This window comes from Ambystoma mexicanum, chromosome 6q (genome assembly GCF_040938575.1).
Source record: "Ambystoma mexicanum isolate Mex_15411 chromosome 6q, UKY_AmexF1_1, whole genome shotgun sequence".
Classification (NCBI taxonomy): Eukaryota; Metazoa; Chordata; class Amphibia; order Caudata; family Ambystomatidae; genus Ambystoma; species Ambystoma mexicanum.
The window spans coordinates 731,327,300-731,350,550 of NC_090937.1; the positions used below are offsets into that span (position 1 = coordinate 731,327,300).

Sequence of the window (23,251 nt, forward strand, 5' to 3'; positions counted from 1 at the left end):
GTGTTTCCCTGGTATATTCCCACATGGCAAGAGACCCTGAGGACCCCCCAAACAAAATTATGGTAAACTTCAAAACGTACGGGCCATGCCCCGTGCGGGTCATGCTCTGTATGTCAACAGACTAAGAGATCAGTAATGATTGATCTGGGTATGAGGACACTGTGGCGCCAGACCCACTTTACTAATTGTATCAGTGCTAATGTCCTATATCTGAACACATGTCCTTGTGGATTAAGATATGTGGGCATGACTAACAGGTCAATCAAAACACAGATGACTGAACATAGGTCAAGTATACGGACCAGAAAGGTAACGGCACCCTTGGTAGAGCACTTTATACGTAAGGGTCACTTTGAATAAACAATACTTGAAAAGGTCATTTGCCCGGCACGTGGGGGTAACATGCACGCCATTCTATTCAGTAGAGAACAAAAATGGATTTTCAGACTTTGCACTGACCTGAATGACCTCAATTATATCATCTTCTGGCAAGCATTGGCCACAAACCACTGAACACAGTGATATCCATGGTATATCGTAACTGTATAGAGATCAGGTTGGGAATTGACCAACTGTATTTCTCCAGCATGGGGTCTGGCATGGATTGACATGCTCATGAATATTCCCCGTCGTCAGGCTGGGAATCCTCGGTAAAGAAAAATCAGTATCAGTTTCGTTTCTGATCTGTCTTTCGTAGTAGTAACCAATCACTGATCTCTGCGTCATACTGACCACAGCCAATGAATGCCCTCTACCTAAGCCCCGCCTCTGGCAGCCATCTTCAGATTTTTACCGCACGTTCAAGTGTTGGGAGTCCTCGTGCTTAGCTCTCGAGCTTTTACTGCGTTTTCGCGCTTTTTCAGGTGAATTTTCACATTTTTCGGTTAATCGAGCCTCAAGCTTCACCGTTTCTACTCCCGTTAACGGCTACCCGTTACAGGATTTTCCTACGCCCCTCAAGGGTGGAGATTTCGTCAAATCAACTTCTTGGAGGATTCCAGAAGATTTGCGGCCTACTTAGAGATGGCCCAGGACGCGAGTTCGTCACTCGGACCCAAGCTGTTTCGCCGCTGCCCTGGATGCGGGCTGCAGAATGTGTTTAAGGAAGACAAACATTTGCGATGCCTCTACTGTCTTCATGGGGACAAGACTCATGTAGAGAAGGACTGCCAGTTCTGCAAGAACTTGTCGGAGCGGACCATGAGGGACCGTCGATCCCGTCTCGCCAGCTGGTTGGAGAAGGGCTCAACGGGTGAGAAGAAGAAGAAAGGGTCCGAGCGGGCTTTTAAGTCCTGTGCGGGCGCCCCGGCGACGGGGGCCCAACACCAGGCCAAGCGCTGTGAATCCGCTGGCTCCGGGAGCGCAAAAGGTCGGGCTCTTCGGTCGCCAGGCAGGGCGCGCCTTCCCCGGCACCGTCAACCACGAGCCAGCGCTCCGGTTCGGGGAAGAGGAAGTCCGAGACCCCGGGTAAGCTTCGGGAGAAGCCCCGTCCGATCTCGGAAGAGGGGGAGCGAGGCGTCGCCCCTCCCCCTAAGGAGAAGGCCCGGGACGCACCTAAGGTGGTGAAGGCCCCTACCCAGCAGGCAAAGGCCTCTATAGAGACGATCGCGGCGACTCTGGCCAAGCCGGCAGAGACCCCGCCAGCGGAGACTGCCTCCGGGATTAGAGTTTCCCTGCCGCCAAGCAGGGAATCCTCTTTTCAGCCCATCGTCATGGCCACCATGATGGAAGAAGCGAGGGGGGGCACGGTAGCCTCCTCGAGCTCGGAGTCAGCCTCGGAGGAGGAACTGACCGAGGCCGTGAGGAATCTCGAAGTCCAATTCGAGAAGGTTCGATCCCGTAAGGAAGAGCCTCGGGAGATAACCGAGGAAGACGACGATGGCGAGGAAGAGCAGCCTTCCCTTCCGGCGCAGCCGGAACCTAGGCCTCAGGATAGCTCGGCGGCCATTTTGTCTGCGATCCAGTCCTTATGCTCTGAGATAAGGACAAGATTACCACGGCCCAGGCCAGAGGACCCACAACCTAGCCCGTCGGGAAGTCCTCAGAACAAACGACGGAGGACCCAACCCTCTCCTCCACTCGCCCCCGTAAGGCCTACAGTTCCCTCCTCATCCTCCCACGAGTCGGGAGATGACAGTGCGATGGGCTCGACAACGGGTTCTGAGGGCGACGACGACGGAACGGGTCTCCCGTCGCACGGGCCTCGCCGCCCGACGAGATTAGCTCATTCCACGCCATGATCGCCAAGGCGTCCAAATTGTTCCAGCTCTGCCCGGAGGAGCAGAAAAAGGAAGGTTTCCTCTATCAGCGCCGGGAGGCCAAGAGGAGGACTGTCATCGCGGTGCCTCTAATCGATGACATCTGGGAAGAGGGCCTGTCGGTTCTCAAGAACCCCTCCACGGCACCAGCCAAACGGGACCGGTATGAGAAGAAGTACCGGGTCCCCGAAACCGCTCCCCTGTGCCTCAGGGCCCAGCCAACGCCAGACTCGGTCATCTCGGCGGCGGCGAAGAAGAAAGCGGCGGGGTCAGGAGCCTCGACGTCGAATTCCCTGCCGGACGGCGAGGGAAAGAAGTTGGACGCCATGGGGCGGCGGGTCATTTCGTCGGCGACGACGATCAAAGCGGCCAACGCCCTGGCGATCGTGGCCCGTTACGACAGGGAGCTCTGCTTTAAGCTGGCCCCCATATTGGACTTCCTACCGGACGACAAGAGGTCCAAGGCCCTGGGAATACTTCAAGAAGGCGAGGTGGCGTCGGACCATGCCATAACGGTGGAAAACGATATTGCCGATACCGGGTTCCGCCAGCTGGGCAACGGTGTTTGCCTACGACGAGGGGGTTGGCTCCGGGCGACCGACTTCCGTCAGGACGTCCAGACCAGGGTGTTGGACATGCCGTTCGACGGCAGCAACTTGTTTGGGAAGGCGGTGGACGAATCCCTCCAAGCCATAAAGACGGACACGGAGACGGCCCGCGCCCTAGGAGCCCTTCAGCAACGACGGCCCTTTCAGAGCTCCGGAGGCAGACAGGGTGCCTCCAAGGGATCAAGCGGTGGCTCGTCGTCCTACCGCCAGGCAGCACGCTCCTCGTCTCAGGAGGCCTACAGGGGTCGCGGCAAGGTGGCCAGGGCGGCAAGGCCACCACCTCCAAGCAGGACTGAACCGGCCGTGGTCTCGGGCCCCCACCGAAGCACCCCGGTGGGAGGACGGCTGACGAAGTTCGTCGGCGTGTGGAAGTCCATCTCCACCGACCGTTAGGGGCTGGATACCCTGGCAAGAGGACACTCTATCGAATTCCTGAAGAAGTGCCCTCACGTTCCACCTGTGGCCAGGAAGGAAAGTCACGTCCCGCAACTGCTGTTGGAAGTACGGGCGATGCTCAGGAAAGGCGCCATCGAGCTTGTCCCGAAGAGGCTCCGGGGCTCCGGGGTGTACTCAAGGTACTTCCTCGTCAGGAAGAAGACTGGCGGCTGGCGCCCCATCCTGGACCTTCGTCGTTTGAACAAATACATCAGGTCACAATAGTTCAGGATGGTCACCCTCCAGCACGTACTGGGACAGCTGGAGGAAGGTGACTTTCTATCGTCGTTGGACCTGGAGGATGCATACTTCCACGTTCCCATCCTCAAAAGTCACCGAAAGTTCCTCAGGTTCGTCGTGCAGGGACGCCACTATCAATTCAGAGCACTGCCGTTCGGATTGAAGTCGGCCCCTAGGGTCTTTACCAAGTGCCTAGCACCTGTGGCGGCGCGGCTGCGCCTGCAGGGGATTCACGTCTACCCCTACCTGGACGACTGGCTCATCCGCTCAAGGACGAGGGAACTCGCCGTCGAACACACTGCGAGGACCGTCCAGCTACTCACAGACCTGGGATTCGCCTTGGGGCGCCCACACCGGAGATCTCCACGCAAGAGGCCTCTGGCTCCCGGAGGAGAGGCTCCTGCACATCAACGTCCTGGAACTCCGAGCCGTGTTCTGGGCTCTCAAATCGTTCCTCCCGTCGCTCAAGGGCAAGGTGGTGCGGATCTTCACGGACAACACCACGACAATGTTTTACATACGGAAGCAGGGAGTTACTAGATCCCCAGCCCTATCCAAGGAGGCACAGGATCTGTGGCACTGGGCGGTCGCCCAGGGGATGTTCCTGGTTCCCTTCCACCTGGCAGGAGAAAGAAACACCATCGCCGACTCGCTCAGCAGGGAGCTGCGCGCGTGTCACGAGTGGGAACTGCGGCAGGATCAGGTGGATCAACTCTTCCGACGATGGGGCAAACCCCAAATCGACCTGTTTGCAACAGCGACGAACTCGAAGTGCAAGAGGTTCGCCAGCAGGTTTCCCCAGTCGAGAAGCATGGGCGATGCGTTCTCGTTCCCCTGGGACGGCCTATACCTGTATGCGTTCCCTCCGTTGCCGTTGCTGCTTCGACTCATCAACCAGCTGAAGAGGTCCCGGTGCAGGATGATCCTCGTCGCACCGGCGTGGCCGAGGCAGATCTGGTTCCCGGACCTTCTGTACTTGTCAACGTCCCCTCCCATCAAGCTGTCGGCAGACGCGGACCTTCTCTCCAGAGAAGGAGGCGCCATCTTCCACCACGACCCGGCATCGCTGAACCTGCAGGCTTGGCTCCTGCAGCGCTAGAGTTTGGAGGCTACGATATACCGGCCGATTGCAGAGAGGTTCTTGCAAAGGCCAGGGCGTCCTCGACTCTCAAATGCTACGGTCATAAGTGGAAGAGGTTCTCTATCTGGTGCCGAGCACAGAAGATCAACCCCCTACGGATTACGGCCCCTCAAGTGCTGCCGTACCTGCTATCGCTGGCAAAGGCTGGGCTAGCCCATGCCTCCATTAAGATTCATCTGGCGGCGATCTCCAGATATACCAGAACCACAGGACGGACGTCCCTGTGGTCCCATCGACTGGTAGAAGAGTTTATGAAAGGACTGTTCCGGTCCTTCCCGCCGGTGAAGGCCCCGGCGTGGGAACTTAACGTGGTGCTAACCAGGCTCATGGGGCCCCCATTCGAGCCGATGCACTCCGCACCAATGAAGTTTGTGTCGTGGAAGACTGCATTCCTGGTGGCCATTACCTCCGCACGACGAGTGGGAGAGATCCAGGCCCTATCCTGCAAAGCACCGTACTTGACTTTCCATGCCTCGAGGGTGGTGCTTAGGACGCACCCCTCCTTTATGCCCAAGGTGCCGTCGGACTTCCATCTTAACGAGCCCCTGGTGTTACCTGTTTTCTTCCCGTCTCCTTCGTCGCCGGCCGAGAGGACTTTGCACTCGCTGGATGTGGCTAGAGCGCTGAAGATCTACGTGGACCGCACAAAGAGTTTTCGGAGGACATCACAGCTATTCGTGAACTTTTGACCTGTGAATCAAGGGGAGGCTCTCTCGAAGTCTTCTATTTCCAGATGGCTCTCCGGCTGCATCATGCACTGCCACCGGTTGGCTAACCGACCGCTTCCAGGCCGTCCGAGAGCCCATTCGACCAGAGCGATCGCTGCTACTACGGCGTTCTTATCTGGTGTTCCCCTGCTGGACATCTGCAGGGCTGCTACGTGGAGGTCGACGCACACCTTCACGAGATTCTACTGCGTCGATCGGGATTCCAGGGAGGAGTCCAGGGTCGGCCAAGCAGTGCTGTGCAACCTGTTCGCTTAAGGTGAGCCTGGTGAGGAGGTAAGAGATGCTTAATGTTGAGTTTTTTGTATTGCTTAATGTTGAGCCTTTTGCCACCCCCCGTGGTTGTGCATGTGTGTACTGCTATGTATTCTTATATTCATGAGCATGTGAATCCATGCCAGACCCCATGCTGGAGAAGGAACAAGTTACTTACCTGTAACTGTTGTTCTCCAGCATGGGTCTGGCATGGATTCACATGCGAACCCTCCCGCCTACCCCTCTGCGGCTCTTCACTTGGTCATACTGCCACTTCACGTGCTACCAAATCTGAAGATGGCTGCCAGAGGCGGGGCTTAGGTAGAGGGCAGTCATTGGCTGTGGTCAGTATGACGCAGAGATCAGTGATTGGTTACTACTACGAAAGACAGATCAGAAACGAAACTGATACTGATTTTTCTTTACCGAGGATTCCCAGCCTGACGACGGGGAATATTCATGAGCATGTGAATCCATGCCAGACCCATGCTGGAGAACAACAGTTATAGGTAAGTAACTTGTTCCTTATAATCACTTTGATAAGTAATGCCTAGCAGTGCCCTTATCTGGATTCACTCAATTGGTGTTTCACTATTGTGTCTTGCTCCCCATCTATTGCCCTTCCAATATGTCCTCCACTTACTTACCGGCTACCATGAATGAGAACCTGGTAAAGATGGTCCCTGAAGTAGGGCGGTTAAGAAGTCAGTTTTCTATGTTTACAAGATGGCGGCCGTTTACTGATATATTAACTTGTTGACTGACGTCATTCTGGTAAGGCTGCTGGAGGACAAGGTATAGACTTTGTGGATATAATTACGGTAAGCAGACAGTCTAGTAACGGGAGACGGGCCAATTTGTAGCAAGAGTCAAGAGTCTGATTGTTTCATTGTTTTGCTCTTCACAGGTGGATATTCATTTATGCCACCTTCCGCGGACATGGGTTCACACAATAGTTGCCCACTGTAAGTATGCCGTGTTGGCATTAAAAACAGTACAGCATTGTATTGTATAAACTAGTGAGATGATTACACAGACACCGAACGGTGTTTATCATTTTTCTAGGTTCAATCAGCACACACAGCCTCATCCACAGTAATGAAGACAGCGGCATGCAAGTACCATCATAAAAAACACAATTGTTTAGACTTGCCCCTAGTTATATGATAACACTAGCCGTTTAGAAGACAGTCCTGATGAAGATGTCCACTATGCTAATAGGCCATTGAAACTGGTCAACAGTCAGTTTGGCGAACAAGCTTGTAATAAACATAAACAAGACTGCTGATGGGAGAGAATGGGATCCCTCATATTTCATTATGTCTTCGTAGAAATTGTGCCTTGAATTGAATACATGTTGGTTGGCACACTTTCAGTATGAATAGTGTCATATTCTATGGGTGGAATAAATAGTTAAGACTGCCCCTGAGACATTGACAAGTTGTTCTGTTCATCTATGGCCCGGCAGAGGTCCACGATGTGTAGAAAGTACTGAGAGTTGTAGTAATGAATGGATGAAAGCTAATTCCTGTACCAAGGCACGTAATAATAGCTGTCTTTTTCCACAGCAGATTATTCTTGTCTCCTTATTCTGTCTTTCCGTAGATAAGCGGCTCACCACTGGCTCCTAGGTGCAGGGGTTCAGGGACAGATAGAGATGTGTTCTGTCCCTTTTGGCTGAATCTTTTCAGGCGCTGTTGGCTTGGTACAAATAACCAGGTTTACCTGAGCTAGATCTGTGTAACGAGTGAATGATGTGTAAGTAGGTCTGACCCCTTTAAGTGGTATTACATTTTGGCCTACCACATGTGCATTAGAGGAGCTTCCATTGTTTTCCAAGTTTGAGCAAATGTGAGCCTTGCGTCTGTCGGCATATGATTAGCTAATTTAGAGTGCGTTGCCCCCAGTGTAAAAATGCTCTGTTAGTCTAAATCACCCAGAATTACCAGGGGGTTCAAAGGTAGATGGCCAGATCAAGGTTCTTACTTTACAGAGCCTTTGGTCATCCAATTTCTGAACGAACAAGTGAACACCTTGCCCAAGGCCCTCTTCGTAGTGCTGACGTGGCATTTGAATTTGATCCTAATGTTTCTAATGGAGCCCCTTTCGAGCCCATGCACTCTTGCCCTCTCAGGCTCTTTCTTGTTGCAATCAGCTCAGCACACAAAGAGTGAGCGAGCTTCACGCGTTATCATGGAAGCTGCCCTTTTCCATCTTTTCTAAGGGCAAGGTGACACTGAGCATTTGTTTGCCTGTTCTTTCTTCCTAATGTGGTGTTTGAGTTTCACTTGACACAGAAAATTCAGCCCACCCTCCTGCTCACCCATTTCAGGAAGAGGAGAGATTACATGGGTAAGTCTGAAAGAGGGCTTTACGTTTTGATGTAGCAAGAAAAACCACTTACAAATTGTTTGTAGGCTATGTTAGCCCAAAATGGAAAGTCGGTAACTAAACAATCCATCTATTAGTGTGGGCCATTTCTAAATGCTGCAATAGACCATCCCAGAAGGACTGAGAGCGCATTCCACTAGAGTACTAGCAGCTTTGTCCACACTTCAGAGTTACAGTGTTGGATAAATGCCAGGCAGTGATGTGGTCCTCCTTCATGTTTGCTAAATGTTATTGCCTGGACACCTTAGCTGGCCAGGATGCCTGATTCGGAAGAACATTCTCACTAAATGCTGTAAAATAGACTTTGAAAGGTAGTTCTTTCCCTCCTCCTAGGAAGGAGATAGTGCTGTGGCAATCTATCTAAGATGAGGAATCCATGGTAGGACGCAATTCATTTGAAGAACAAATTACCCCTTTCTGATGGATGTTCCTACCATGATTCCTCATTGCCCTTGCAGCGTGCCACTCAAAGGGGAGCTCCTTTACCATTTCTAAGTCTATCCTTCACTGCCATCCTTTCGATGATGATCACAATTTATAATCAATACAATGCAAAGTTTCCCAATGCGTCTGAGTAGGAAGGAAAATTAGGTCATGGGGCAGGGTGCCAGCTATTTAAATCGGCATCAACATCCCATCGGGTGCCGAGGCCGAGAACGATCGAGGGGTCTGGAGGGCCGCACAGTGCCCTTTGGATCCAAAAAATGCCTACCATAGAATGATATCTAAGATGAGGAGTCCGAGGGAGAAACTTCCGTAAGAAAGAACATTACATGGGCTAAGTAATATGTTCTTCTTTGCCACCTTGCAGGGAGAGCAAAGAAGCTGGAAGCCATGGAACACAGCATTTTCTTGTCAAGCAGCCTAGCTTTGAGGGCTGTGAATGCTACTTATGCCCTAGCCTAGTACTTATTCGGCATGTGGAGTGTCCAGGAGGATGAGAAGTGTTTTAATAACCAGGAGGGTAACGGAGGAGAACCGGATTGCCAGATTTTGCAATCGGGCCTTTACATGGCCAATTGTGTTGCACTTGCTTTGTCCGTGAGTTTGGTCTTAAAGAGGCACTCTTAGATGAGAAACTCAGGATTCACTCCTGATGTTAAGTCGAAACCTCTGCACATGCCTGTTGATGGTAACCATGTGTTTGGGGTAATGGCTGATGGATACTTGTAGAAATATCAGGCCTCCAAAGCCACTGCTAAGTCCTTGAGTTTAGCTATTCATCATCCTTCTCCACCTTTTCCGAGGTGGTCATGCTTTTCGACCCATCACCTCTTTTGCTTACAATGACAGGTGTGAGGTGCCCTGTGGCAAGGATCCGCAGCACTGTCCTCCCTGCTAAGGTAAATGTCATGGACCCCACAGAGGACGTTATGCCATCTCTGTTGTCCCTACAGCAATACCAGGTGCTAAACTGCTGTGAATTGGACTTTACCTCTTTAACTCTAGAGTGCGGGAGGTTGTCCCTGTTTTGTCTGGGAGTGGCATCTCACCACGATCTCATCACCACAGATGCTGGGGCCCTATAAATTGTAACTCTGGGTTACTGCCTCCCATTTATTTAGTGCTGGCCCAACCACCCTCCCTCCTGCCCTTTTTTGTCACCAGAACCACCCCTGTTTGAGGAGGTGTCCACTTCTGAAAAGTGGAACTATAGCGTTGCTCCCCCAGGCAGTGCAAGGGAAGGGCTGGAACTCTTCACTTTCGGTCTTGCATCTCATCATGGCTTTGAGGCTTTTGAAACTTATACCTGAGCAAGGCCAAGTTCAAGATGGTTATCTTGGCCCAGATTCCCCAGGCCCTCACATTGCGGGCTGGTAGGTGTTTCTGGACTCCTGGGATGCCTAGTTCCATGTGCTGAAACATCCCAAGTACAGTTCTGTGTTCTGCCGTTCTTGCTTTCCTCGGATCCCAGGGTCTTCACCAAATTGCTGGCAGCGTTTGAGGCTCGTCTCGGGAGGGAATGAATTCATGTCTTTCTCTATCTGGACGATTGCCTCAACCCAAGCCTGCACCCCGGACCACGTGCCTGCACATTTGTACCACACATGCATCCTTTTGCACAGTTTGGGGATCTCCCCTAAGCTCAAGGAGTCTGATGTTTGGCCGTCCCAGTTCTTCCGATTACCTGGAGTGGTTTGGACATCTGCCTCATGTATGGGGTTGCTCCAATGGTTACTTTGGTGTCGGTGGTCTCAGTTCAAGGGGAGCCTGTCGGACCTTTTGCAGGACGCAGACAATGTGGCTGGGAATCCTGTATGGTGGTTCCTTCAAGACAACTTGCTGAGAGGCATTGCATTGGCAACCCTGACACCAACTGATAAAGGTCATGAACGGGTCCCTCAAGGAGCACACCTGTTACACTTTACAGTGAGTGTACTCTCTAACAGAAGCTTGGGAATACATCAATTTGCTGGAGCTGCGGGCAATTGGGCTGGTCGTGATTGACTCCCTCCACTCTCTGAGGCAAAACTTTGTTTGTCCTTACTGTCAACACAGGGCCATGCACTATCACAACAAGTGGCTTGGTGTGGGGTCAATGCCTCTATAAAGAGAAGCAATTAGAGGATGGTGTCCTGGGCTTTGGAGAACAACATGTCCCTGACAGTGGTCCATCTTGCCTGGATAGAGAACGTTGTAGCTATTGCACTAAGCAGACAAACTTCGGCCTCCCATGAGTGGTATTTCTGTCAGGAAGTTTTGGAGGAGATCTTCCCCTTTTGGGGACTCCAGGGGATCTCTTCGCTACCAGTTTGAAGAAGAAGTGTGAGTTGTTCTGCTCCATTGTGTTTCCTCAACAGCAAGCACCGGGGGATGCATTAGAGGGGAAGTTCAATCCCCTCTATGCGTTCCCGCTGATCCCTGTCCTTCCACTAGTTCTCAGGGGACTGTGGTTGTTCCAGTCCAGGTTGATTCTAATCACTGCGGACAGGGCCCCGAGGACGTGGCACCCTGAATTTCTGGACATGTCCATCTGCCCGCCATGGCACCTCCTGGTGAATGTGGGCCTGCTCTCGCACTTGGGTGGTCGGGTTCTCCATCCAAACCTCAGCAGTCTGACCTTCATGATTGGCTGCGGAGATAGGAGTGGGACTTGTCAGATAGCGTCTGGGATGTACTCCTTTCTGCCTTGAGGCCAGCCACTACATCGCTGAATACCTGCAGGTGATGTCAATTCTGAGCTTGGTGGTTATTGATGGGACTGGTCCCTTTCATCTGTTCATATCGCTTTTCTGGATTTTCTGCTATTTACCTGGGATCGGCCTGCAGATTGGCACAGTGAATGAATACCTTGTTGTCATTTTGGTATTTAAGCGGACCCCTGAGCAACACTCTTTATTTCTTGCAATCACCACTGGTATGCAGTTTTTGTAGGGTTTGTGCAACAAATTCCCCCATGTCAATTTGCAATTTGTTGTTCCTTTCTGGGCCTTGAATTTATTGTTTCCTTATAGGAGCTCCTTGGTGTCCCCTAAATTCATGTTCTTTCACATTGCCCATTTTTTTAACCCTATGTTTGCATTTTCAAATTACATAATAGCATATTTAACCATCACAGCCGGTGTGTAGACCCATAATGAGAGTTGCAATAGTGGTTCTATAATGTTCTTAAAGTTAATCCAATTTAACAAGAAACCAAACTAATAGAAGTGTGGGAGGCACCAGAAGTATCCATTTCTCTCCCCTCAACGGCAAATGCCCCTCTCCACTCACCACCTCTTCCCCTCAAGCATCCTCCAATTAACCCCAACCAATGCTTAGGGCTCTTTCACAGTATCGAGAAGTTTCTCAATGTCATGTCTGTAGAAGTGTTGTTCCTTTTCCCTTACATATTTTAACCCACCATTGTGCTATGACCAGACCTCCTTCCAATTTCCAATATTACGCCAATGTTAACCTGGCCACATTCAACAAATGTGTAAGCAGCTCTGCCTTCGATCCTCTTACTGCATACAACCCCTCTGAAACTGCTCCCAACACTACCACTGTCAGGACTAGGGGTAACTGAACCCCTGTAATGTTTAATACATCCCAAAATCTCTTTAAGCAAATTTGAGATGTGGGGCAAGCCCACCACATGTAGCCCAAATTGCCGATTTCCCCACATTTACTCACACATAGGTGAGGAAGTTTAGTTATTCTGCTCATCCTTTCTGGGGTTAAGTACCATCTAAAATAGATTTTATACACTGTCTCTCGAATTGATGTGCACTTGGATGCCCTATGTGCGCTCTCCCATTTACGTCCCCACGTTTCATCTGATATTTCCAGACCCAACTGTTTCCTAGCGCTCCATATATGGCAGTCTATCCTCAAAAGCTGCTTTGTCCAGCAGTTTATAAAACTTGGAGGCGCCTTTGTCTGCCACCCCGTCCTTCATAGTAATCTCAATTGTCGTAACTGCACAAATGTAAAACGTGCATTCTCTCCTATCTGAAATTTCAATTTGCACTCCGCAAACATCTTTGCCCCTTAAGTTGATTTTCTTGGTTTCCATCACTTCCAACACTTCTGTACTGGTGAATGAGGTCCAGGCATAATCGCTTGAACCTCCTTACCTGGTGTTTTCCACAGAGAATGTGAGAGTGAGACTGTTCTTCCTTCCTAAGGTTGTATCACACTTTCATCTCTCTCAAAAGATCAGTCTTCCAGTGTTTTATTTCTCTGCCTAATCTTTCTAAGATGGAGGAATGATTCCACCATCTGGACCCACTATGGGCCCTCACCTAATATGTTTCTCAGAAAAGGGACATTAGGAAAGATGACCAGTTCTTTGTGGGTAATGCTGGTGCTGTCGCTGGCCGTGCTATGACTAAACAGACCATGTCAATATACATCTCCGAATACTACGATCTGGTAGGGAAGTATGTGCCCAGTGGTGTCGGGGCTCATTCAACCAGAGGCCTTGCCTGCCACCACTGCCCTCCAGAGGCTGAGGTCCCTCTCCTGCACAAATGTCAAGCTGCTACTTGGGCTTCGGTGCTCACCTTTGACAAACATTAAGGCCTGGATTCCCTTTTGGGGCAGGACACTGACTTTGGTCGAACTGTCCTCTAGATTTTCCAGTGTAGGTGGGCTGTTTTCATTCTCCTTTCCATTTGCATAGTGCTCGGGAAGTTGAGGAATCTTGGGGAGAAGGAAATCCATTGAAGGAACAAATGACTTACCTCACGTTAATGTTCTTTGTGAAGGATGTTCCGCCCCAGATTCCACTTTTCCTTGCCTTTCTTGGTGTATGGCTTGCTGATCTTATCTGTAATGTGGTCTCACTGGCTTAGTGCTAGGAAAGAAGGTAGAACGGAGGCCATGGGACACGGCAGCTCTATGGTATATAATGACCCTGAGGCCCGATCTAAGTCGGCTCCAGAAATGAAATATCAAAGGTGACGAATCGGTGCGAGTAACATCCATCAGAGGAAACAAATAATTTCCAAGAGGTAAACAATGTTTTCATTGACGGGACCAGAAATTATGCCTGTGTTCAAACAGTTATTTAATTTTACAAATAGGGAGGTGCTGTTGCTAAAAGCTAGTACAACTCCTTATTTTTTTTAATTACATAACACCCTTGTTTGAGCAAACGATTTAAGTGATTCATAGTGCTGAAGTGGCACACATCTTTTTGTGTAATCCGTTACGCACGCTGCAGCTTGTTATCTGCTGATTGTATTTCATTAGATATAAAGAACATCATCCTTCACCAGTTGTTTTTGCTTTGGAATATCAGGAATACCAGAGGATGCCAGCACCCTATATAGACAAAGGAAAGCGTTTGAGGGTGGGAACTGTGGCTGTTGAGGTATTTATAGTTTGGAAATATGCCTGTTGCACCATTAACCTTACTTCATTAGAAACACTAACCAGTAGTTTGCATCATGAGGACTTCTGCTGCATGTTTCGAATACTGTGAATTGTGTGATCTTCATTAATGCAGCCATGTCTGTTCTGAATTCCAGCCCCAGCACAGCCCATTTGTCAATGGTATCTTGGATGAATGACCAATCCTCGACAACACCTACCTCAACAACCCCACCACCTTCACCACTACTGGGCTGTCCTACTACCACAGAGGGTGATCAACAAGCTGAAAGGTATGCTTGTTTGTTATTGTTACTCTCTTTTTTTCTGTGCAACTTGCACGTTGTTGTGCTCTTCCTGTTCCCGCTCTTATAAGTGTAATGGTAATATAGTTGCATTTGCATAGTGCCAGGCTCCTATGAAAATTGCATTCGGGTTAGGAATTAAGCTATTTTGCGCATTTGATCTGTGCCCACATTTGACAAGTTATTTATTGATTAACCTATGAAAAATGAAAAGGTACCCCATTCTTAGGAATTGAGTTTGAAAAGCTCAAGATTTGTATCCATCCTCAAAGAAACCTTGTTGGAGCCCCTTTTGTTTTTATTTAATACACAAATTCCATTAGCCACATCTACAAGAGCTTGGACACATTGTACATTTCTTTTTGCAAATTCCTCCTCCTAGACATCTTCACAGACATCCATCCGACTGAATCTGGAAAAGGTTTGTGGCAATGTTCTGATCAGGTGCCAGATATTTGCAACAGAGCAGCTTGGGCATCTTGTATGAAGTAATAAATGCAGGCCATGAAATCTATTCCGAACATCCCGATGCCAGTATTATTTGTATGTTTTTGTGCATGCACACATCTGTGATCAAAGTGTGTGGGAGCGGTTGGGAGCGCTGCTCCTCTACATTTTTTCTATTATGTTTCAGAGTTCCTATACATTTGATTTAAAAAAGAAATCGTTCCGGAATGGTTTTGTTTTAAAATAAAAGCATAGGAGGGAGGTGGGGGTTGCTGTGGAGCCTGAACGAGGAGCTCCGTTCTAGGCGGCATCCTTAACAATTAATAATCCTTTTTGGTGCCACTTCACGCCACAAATAGCTGAAATATCTTTCACTAAAGGCTTGGAGCAGAGACTGCTTTATTTTCTTGCTCTTCTGATGCAGGGAAGCTGAGGAATCTACATCTTAAAGATGCCGGTGGAAACCCAGAAGGCGATCCGTCTCCTACATCCAGGTAGTGCAGCGTCCTGGCTGACAAGAGAGCATGGCTCCCGAGGCCACAATGCGGGCGCAGCTACCAGCGAAACACTGCGCTGCATCAGAATACACCCCCTCCTGATATCCCCTCTTTCACTGGGCTGGTCCCGGTGTAACTGGGGGAGGGCCGTGCAGTAAGCGGCCACCCCAGTCCTTCGTTGTCCGGAGCACTGGTGCTATATGTGAGGCAGCCCAGGTCGCTCGCGAACAGAGGTTCCTCTGTACCTATGTGGAGGTCTGATGGGTGCAGGCGGGGCTGCCCTGGCCCAGCCGCGTGACTGGGGGTACGATCCCTATTCCCAATGTGTGCAGAATCACAGTCCACAAAGTTGGCGCAGAATGATTCAGCCGTGGTCTCCCTGCTGCACAGGACTTGCTGAGCAGATCATCGCGGGGTCTCCGCGGCGGATGGGCAGCCGCAGCAGGCTGGATGTTTCCATCAGATCCTGGTTGAAGGTACCCGTCCCCCTACGCCCAGCTGTTAGTTCCAAATGTGGGTTACTGCAAATCAATGAAGAACACACCAGTCAAGAAACAAATATAAAACTAGTGTTTATTATAGCTTGAAGCGGACCCAAGTTTGTCTATGCCTGCTGTGCGCAGTTAAAGAAGATTTTAGCAACACACATGGGGGATGGGTAGCCTTAAATACATTTCAAACCCAGTTTCAGCTGCTGAACGAAATGTATAGTAATGACCCATGTAATGCAGGCATTTGCCATGGTTACATGTGCTGTATTGCTCTGTATCATTCTCCAGACAATTTACTGTCTCAGAACAGAGTACAGTTCATCCTGTTCTCAGCACAAGGTAACATTCCTTGCGCTCCATTAACTATATGTTGACTCTTACTAAAAGGTCATTCTGCATTTCGGCTTGGTAGTTTCAGGCTTTCAGAAATACACATGGCATGAATTGTGCTCCTCTTAAACTTTAGTTGCACAGTTAGCCTCGGAAAGTCAGGAGTCAGGAAGACAGGAAGGCTCGGAACACACTGATTATCTAAGTTCGTGTCTGCTATTCAAGGCCCAAAACTAAGTCAAAATAATGTGCTCAGCATTCCTCGCATTTCTGTGAGACGGCACGCCTACCAGCCCTTCAGGCGGTGACTACATTCTACATGCACATTGAAAATCTAGCAAATGAGAAAAATAACCAAGATGAAGTCTTGGGGACCACAGTTCACTGTGTGCGCTTAAGCTAACAAAAATATGACCCGAAATGGATGCATTTCCACAAACCCTGCTTTTAGGCTAAGCTAACACATTGAAGTCATACATCATTATTATCACATATATCAATAGCCATAAATTGTCTAATCTCTACATCTTGCATAATGAAAACATTTGTTTTGTCAATGGACGAATAAGGCACATGTTTCAATTAACCCAGAGCTCTAGAGCAACAGTTACCTAGTTAAGCGCTGGTAGACGCTGTATACAGCAGCAGCACAACAAGATCACCCCAATGAAAATGGCAACGGCAGAGAATATCTTCCAACCCCAGCTCCTAAACCGGTTCCAAGCCCATGTCCCAATGTCCCAATCGCCTTCATTGACATGAATTTCAGAACTTAATGTATGTAATCTTTTGATAGCCTGAAACACAGTAGGGTGGAGTCAGGTATGTAAACGCAACATGCTGATCCGCCCATTTTGCAAACTCCTCCACGCTCAACTAAAATGACATCTAAGACAATCCGATTCTGAGGAGCAACTAACCTAATGGCTCTTTGTTCCAGTGTCTTATTAATCATTTATATCAGTAGTTTCATTGATAGTTTTCTCCAATACTCTGGCCAGTTTTCTAATATCTCTAGAGTTTATTATTTGTCCCCTAAAGTGAACCATGGATTTTGTTACATCCCCTAGTATCTCGAGAGATGTGTCATCATCAATCTCCCTCCTAGGGCGATGTTTCAATATATCTGCAGTTGAAGTTATGTAAACCCCTGGCAACAGTATCCCCAAGTAACATGGTCCCTGCCAATTTTTGGGTAACCATGCATACACTAGTTTCCCACAGACAAAGTAAATGGACCCTTCAATGTATATGGGTCTCGTCTCATTTACCAAAACCGGCAGTGTGCATACATTTATCATATGTACCCATATATCGAGAACCTTCTTTCTTTAAACAGAATGGTACTGTATCAGGATCATGGTTAATGATGTAAGATGGTGGAGTTGCTTCCGATTTCCTACTGATGACATTCTAAATGATCTCATTGATTGGTAGGGTCGGGACTTTTATCTGCGTATTAGCTTGAGGCAACATTGGTTGTACTTTTATTATCAAAGACAGAGCATCCTAGAGCCAGCAATACTTGAACAAATTCATTGATGTTTGTCCCATCAAAGTTACCAGTGGTACTTTCATTCCACCTACCAAAGAATAGAGCTGTAAAAGAAGCATAACAAGCAGTTGATAATGGTAGTGGATAAATGTACCAACCTAAACCTTTCTCAACATGTTGTGGGAGGTGCGAACATACCCAGCAATTTGTTCTGTTCAGGATAACATGCGTGTCATTCATAATATGGATGAGGGTATTGTTGAGATACCCCTCCCTGTGTTCGAGATCAAGGGGACGAAGAGCATGTGAGTGGATATAGAGAGGAGACAAGGTAGTGGAGCTAACCGTAGGTAATAGTATGCTGAGAGAGTGTGAGCTTTCCAGAACCCATAACACATGTATCAATATGATCATAATAGATGCTATAATGATTATGCATTCATCCCTCATGGACCATAGACCTTTAGATGTGTATTTTCCAGTGGCAATATTTTCCATGTCCTAATTTACACTTGCCCCAAACAGTGGCATAGTTTTTCAGTGTCCGTTAAGAAGCCTCACTGAACTGGCTCTTTAAGTTGATCCTTGGGTGGCACCTGGCTATGTATCCAATCTTGCTTGTAGTTAAATAAATGTCAAATCCCAGGCCCCGTTTACGCTCACCTGGTATCCACAGGGACGCCACCCAGCCGGGTTACTCGCTGTTATGCTTCTCAGCTTTGCCTTGATGTGGTCTGCAGGGAAGGTTCTGCCTAAAAATACAGGAGGACTGTGTTCAAGACTGACCGACTGGGGTAAGTATCCTCCCTCCACCCCCGTATGATTTCAGTCCCTCTGGCACCCTCTCCTCACCTTGTGGTAGAATTAGGTGTGCTCTCCGTCCTGCCTTCTTTGCAGGGGCGCGTTGTCTTTCATGGGCGAGTGCGGTCCAGTTACTTCACTGACGCCGGCCCGTTTGATATTGTTCAGGTAGGTCTTATTGCTGTTCTTTAGTTTTGTTGCTATCCTGCATGCCTTTCTTTGTTTAAAATGTCTCTTTTTTTTCTCCCTTAGGTATGCGGAGCTTCAGCGCAGCGAACTGGCTTGGTTGAGCCCCGCTGGTAAATGATGGCACATTAAGAGCGCTATGATGTGGTAAGTAAGCACTATGCAAAGCACTGCAAAGTCTTGCCTTCGCTAAACTGTGTTTTCCTTCCTTGTAGGTTTCGGTGTTCTTCAGCGCGAGTGGAATGTCCGGACTGGTGCCAGCCGAGAGGCGACCACCCAGGTAAGCCTTTTGAGCAGTTTGTAATTTGTAAATGTTTCTACTGCTTTCTTTAATGTTGCCTCTATCTTCCTCTTTCAGGTCGTTTTGTCCGGGAGGGAAGCTGTTCTCAGTAGCTGCAAGTGTTTAAAGATGAAGACTGCAGGTAAAATGCTGCTGCTAAAGATGTTGCTTTTGTCTCCTTGCAGGTTCTGCTTCTCTGAGGTTCGAGGGAATAGCTGGACATGGTGAGCATCACGTTGCAAGCTGCAAAGTAACGTGAAGCGTGTTGTCTTGCTCGGGTGTGGTTTAAATAGCCCCAACAAAATAGTCCAGGTAAAGTAGTCCCTAGGCTGCCACACCCAAAACACTAGACCGCATAGCTTGGTTCTTAGGAACCAAGCTATGTGGATGCCTCCATGTTGGCTGACTTCGAATTCTGGTTCTCCGTCAACAAGTATGGGCTTAGGTGGTGTCCCAATCCGTGTGTCGGGTTGCATTGGTTTCAGGAGGGACACATGGAATACCGGGTGGATGTGTAGATTAGGTGGTAAATCCAGTTTCACGACTGCTGGATTGATAATTGCCTTAATGGTATAGGGTCCTAAGAATGTGGGATGAAAGGTCCGGGTTCCCTTGATGGGTACGAATTTAGCGGCTAACCAAACTTTGTCTCCTACTTGATAATCAGGGAACTTTTTCCGGTGTTGGTCGGCGAATCTCTTTTGTTTTTCTTTGGCATTAATAAGGTGTTCCTTTGCCCCTTTGAAAGCCTGAGTAATGGTTGTGTGTAGAGTCTTTACCGCTGGCATTTCCAAGCTGGCTGGAAGGTCTAGTTCAGAGGTACGTGGATGTCTGCCATAAAGGGTATATAAGGGCGTGTGTGTCCCGTGCTTGAATGCAAAGAATTGTTATATGCATATTCGGCTATCCATAGTAGGTCTTTCCCATTCCTTTGTTCGTGGTGCAGCATGCACCGTAAATATTGCTCGAGTGTCTGATTGGTTCTCTCGGTTTGGCCGTCCGTTTGGGGATGGTGACTGGTAGATAGCGGAACGCCGATCTGCGCCTTGGCACAACATTTTTTCCAGAAGTTTGAAACAAACTGGCTGCCTCGATCAGAGACCAGAAACGAAGGGAAGCCATGTAGCTTAACCACGCCCTCCAGGAACACTTTTGCTAAAGTGGCTGCGTCTGGGAGGCCTTTGAGAGAAATAAAATGGGCCATCTTCGAGAATAAGTCCAGAACTACAAGGATGGTGTTGAACCCTTGGCTTGGAGGTAGATTAGTGATGAAGTTAAGGGAAAGAGGGTGCCATGGAACTGGATGAATGTCCAATGGTTGTAGGAGACCAGATGGTTTTTGTTTCTGTGATTTATTTTGTGCGCAGACACCGCAGGACTGAATATACTGAATGATGTCCTTACGCCAGGTAGGCCACCAAAAGTTCTCTTTCACCTTAGCTAGGGTTTTGGCGATCCCAGGATGCCCTTCGATCAATGAATCCTGATAGTTTGAAATAATATTCTGTTGTAATTCCTTCTTGGGTACATATAGGTGATCCCTAAAAAAGGGTAGATGGTCCTTGATGGTATATTGTTCTCTTTGAGTTTGCCATGCGAGGTAGGCATCAGGATTCATTGCCCGTTGGATTTTTTTTCGTAGTTCTGCTTGTGTTAAGGCTGTCGTGATACCAAAGAGTTTGTCTTCAGGTATAATAGGTACTGGGTCTGGAGTTGTATATACTATTTCATCTATGCCCATACGAGATAAGGCATCCGCCTTTCCGTTTCTGACTCCTGGTCGAAATGTGATTACATAATCATATTCGGTGAAGAAAAGGGCCCACTGTAATTGGCGCGAGGACTGGGCCTTGGCTGGTTTGAGGTATTGCAGGTTTCGGTGGTCTGTGATGACTGTAATGGTGTGTCTGGCCCCCAGAAGGTAGTGCCTCCAGGCTTTAAAGGCGGATTTGATAGCCAGGAGTTCCTTGTCCGTGATGCCATAATTAATCTCTGGAGGTGAGAACTTTTTTGACCAGAAGGCCACAGGATGTAGCTGGCCGGTTTCCGGGTCTCTCTGTGAAAGGACAGCCCCCATTGTGAGTGGACGCATCAGTTTCAACGACATAAGGGAGGTCTGGGCGAGGATGTCGCAGGATTGGAGCGGAGGTAAACCGTTGTTTAAGTTCCTGAAAGGCTTCTTATGCTTCTTCGGTCCAAGCAAACATTTTATTGTTTTTTCGTAATAGTACTGTGATTGGGTGCACAACCTGAGAGAAGTCTGGGATGAACCGGCGGTAGAAGTTCGCAAAGCCCAGCATGCTTTGTACCCTTTTCAGAGACGTCGGTAAAGGACATTTCAGAATGGCATCTACCTTGTGCACGTCCATTCTGATGCCTCCTGGAGTAAGGATAAAACCAAGAAATTCTACCTTGGTGACGTGAAAAAAGCATTTTTCAAGCTTTGCAAACAAGCGATGTTGACGGAGCTTGGTGAGGACTGAATGAACGTGTCTGACATGATCTTGTTCCGAGGCTGAGTATACTAAGATGTCATCTATGTACACTAAGGCGCACACATCAATTAACTCCCTTAAGACGTCATTCATGAAATACTGGAATGCCGCAGGAGGGTTGCATAACCCGAAGGGCATGACTTGATATTCAAACAAGCCGTACTTAGTACGGAAGGCGGTTTTCCATTCATCTCCTTTTCTGACTCGGACCAGGTAGTACGCTCCTCGAAGGTCCAATTTGGTATAAATCTGGGCATCTTTAACTTGGTCTAGCATCTCAGGGATAAGGTGCAAGGGGTAGCGGTTCTTCACGGTGATCTGGTTCAATGCATGGTAGTCAATACAGGTTCTCAAGTCTCCTTCCTTTTTCGGTACGAAGAACAAAGGACTGGCTGCGGGGGACTTCGAAGGACGGTTAAATCCGTTTGCAAGGTACTGGTCTAAATAGGATTTCAGATGAAGGTTTTCTGGTTCTGTGAGAGCATAGATCCTGCGGCAAGGGATTTGTGCACCAAGAACAAGGTCGATCTGACAGTCATAGGGCCTGTGCGGCGGCAATGTATTGGCTTGGTCCTTTCAGAAAACATCCTGGAAATCATGGTATTCACTTGGCAAGGTATTAGTTGCTCCCAGGGTTGATACTGTCGCTCCGGGAGTCATGGGGATACAGACGTCGGGTTTCTCCTCTTGGTAATAGCAGGCAGGGGAGCAGTCACCGGGGAAGGTTAATTTTCATGCCCGCCAGTCTATCAAAGAGTTGTGAGCAACCAACCATGGCATCCCTAGTATTAGCCTGAACTGAGGTGCCTTGATGAGATCGAATGAAATAGACTCCTGATGTCCGTCCTGGCACAGCAAGGTTACCCTGGCAGGTCACTGGGTTACTGGTCCGGAAGCGATTTCTGTCCCATCCATGGTGGTTACCTTGTCCATAGTTGGCTTAGAACACAAAGGAAGCCCCATCTCTGCTGCCTGTTCTTGATCAATATAATTTCGAACTGCTCCGCTATCGATGTATGCTTCAACGGCATGCATTCTTGACGACTGTTGGTGGTTAATTAAGATCACTGGTATTGCAAAGTGCGAGGTCAGCAACTCTCGACAAACTGACCTCTACGCGAGCTTGGTAGTTTTCCGATTCCTTAGCTTCATCCTTCTCTGTGGCCCCTACTGTTCTTCTTGGGGGTTTTACTGGACAGTCCTTCAGGAAATGTCCTGGTTTCCCACAATACAAAGAAAGCTTTTGTTGTCTTCTTTTGTCCCGCTCTTGTTTTGTTAATGGAGGCCGTATCCCTCCAATCTGCGTGGGTTCTACAGCATTTTCAGGTACACGGGGTGTGTTTTCCCTTGGTCGAACATAAACGGTCCGAGGGTCCGTCTTAGACCGGTCTGCCTTTCGGTCCTGCAACTGGTGGTCTAGCTGCACGACCAGATTAATGAATTCTGCACAGTCTCAAGGTGGATCAACCACCTGGGCTAAGACGTCCTTTAATTCGCCTCGTAAGCCTCGATGGAATAATGTGGTTCTTTTGTTTTCTGGCCACCTAGCTTCGGCAACCAGTCTGTTGAAGGTGGCAATGTACGTTAACAAGTTCTGATTCCCCTGTCAGAGGGACGAGAGTTCATTGTCTACTGTTTGTTCCTGGGTATGGCGAGCAAAATGTTTTTTCCATTTCTCTCTGCAACCCCCCAAAGTCATGTAATAGAGGATTGTCATGGGTTACCAACGGCACCGACCAATCTGCTGCACTACCACTCAGGTATGATAAGACAAAAGCTACCCACGCTTGTTCATTTGGAAATGCTCCAGGCCTACAAAGGAAAGGAAGGCGGCACTGATTGATGAATGCCGCATACTTCCGTGGGTTGCCTGAGAACCTTCCTGGTGGTGCCAGGGGCACTGTTCCAGGTTACGTGATCTGTACCGGAGTGGGTGGGATGGCAGAGTTTTGCATCGTTGGATTGCTTCCAGGTAGAGGCGTCTGTCCTGCCTGTGATTGCAAGTATTGCCTGCTAATCTCTTCAGTGCGTTGTTTGGTCACTATTAGGTCTCTCCGGAGGGCATTAGTCTC

The 23,251-nt window shown here is 48.7% G+C and overlaps 1 protein-coding gene across 2 annotated transcripts in view; it reads left to right on the plus strand.

Annotated features, from left to right (window-relative positions):
* ARHGAP10 (Rho GTPase activating protein 10) overlaps positions 1 to 23,251 on the plus strand; it is a 2,208,119-nt gene that overhangs the window by 2,051,946 nt on the left and 132,922 nt on the right. For both annotated transcript variants that reach the window (XM_069631250.1, XM_069631251.1), the window contains one exon: positions 14,011 to 14,145. In XM_069631250.1, coding sequence (XP_069487351.1) covers positions 14,011 to 14,145 — 135 coding nt within the window. The remainder of the gene's footprint in view (positions 1 to 14,010; positions 14,146 to 23,251) is intronic.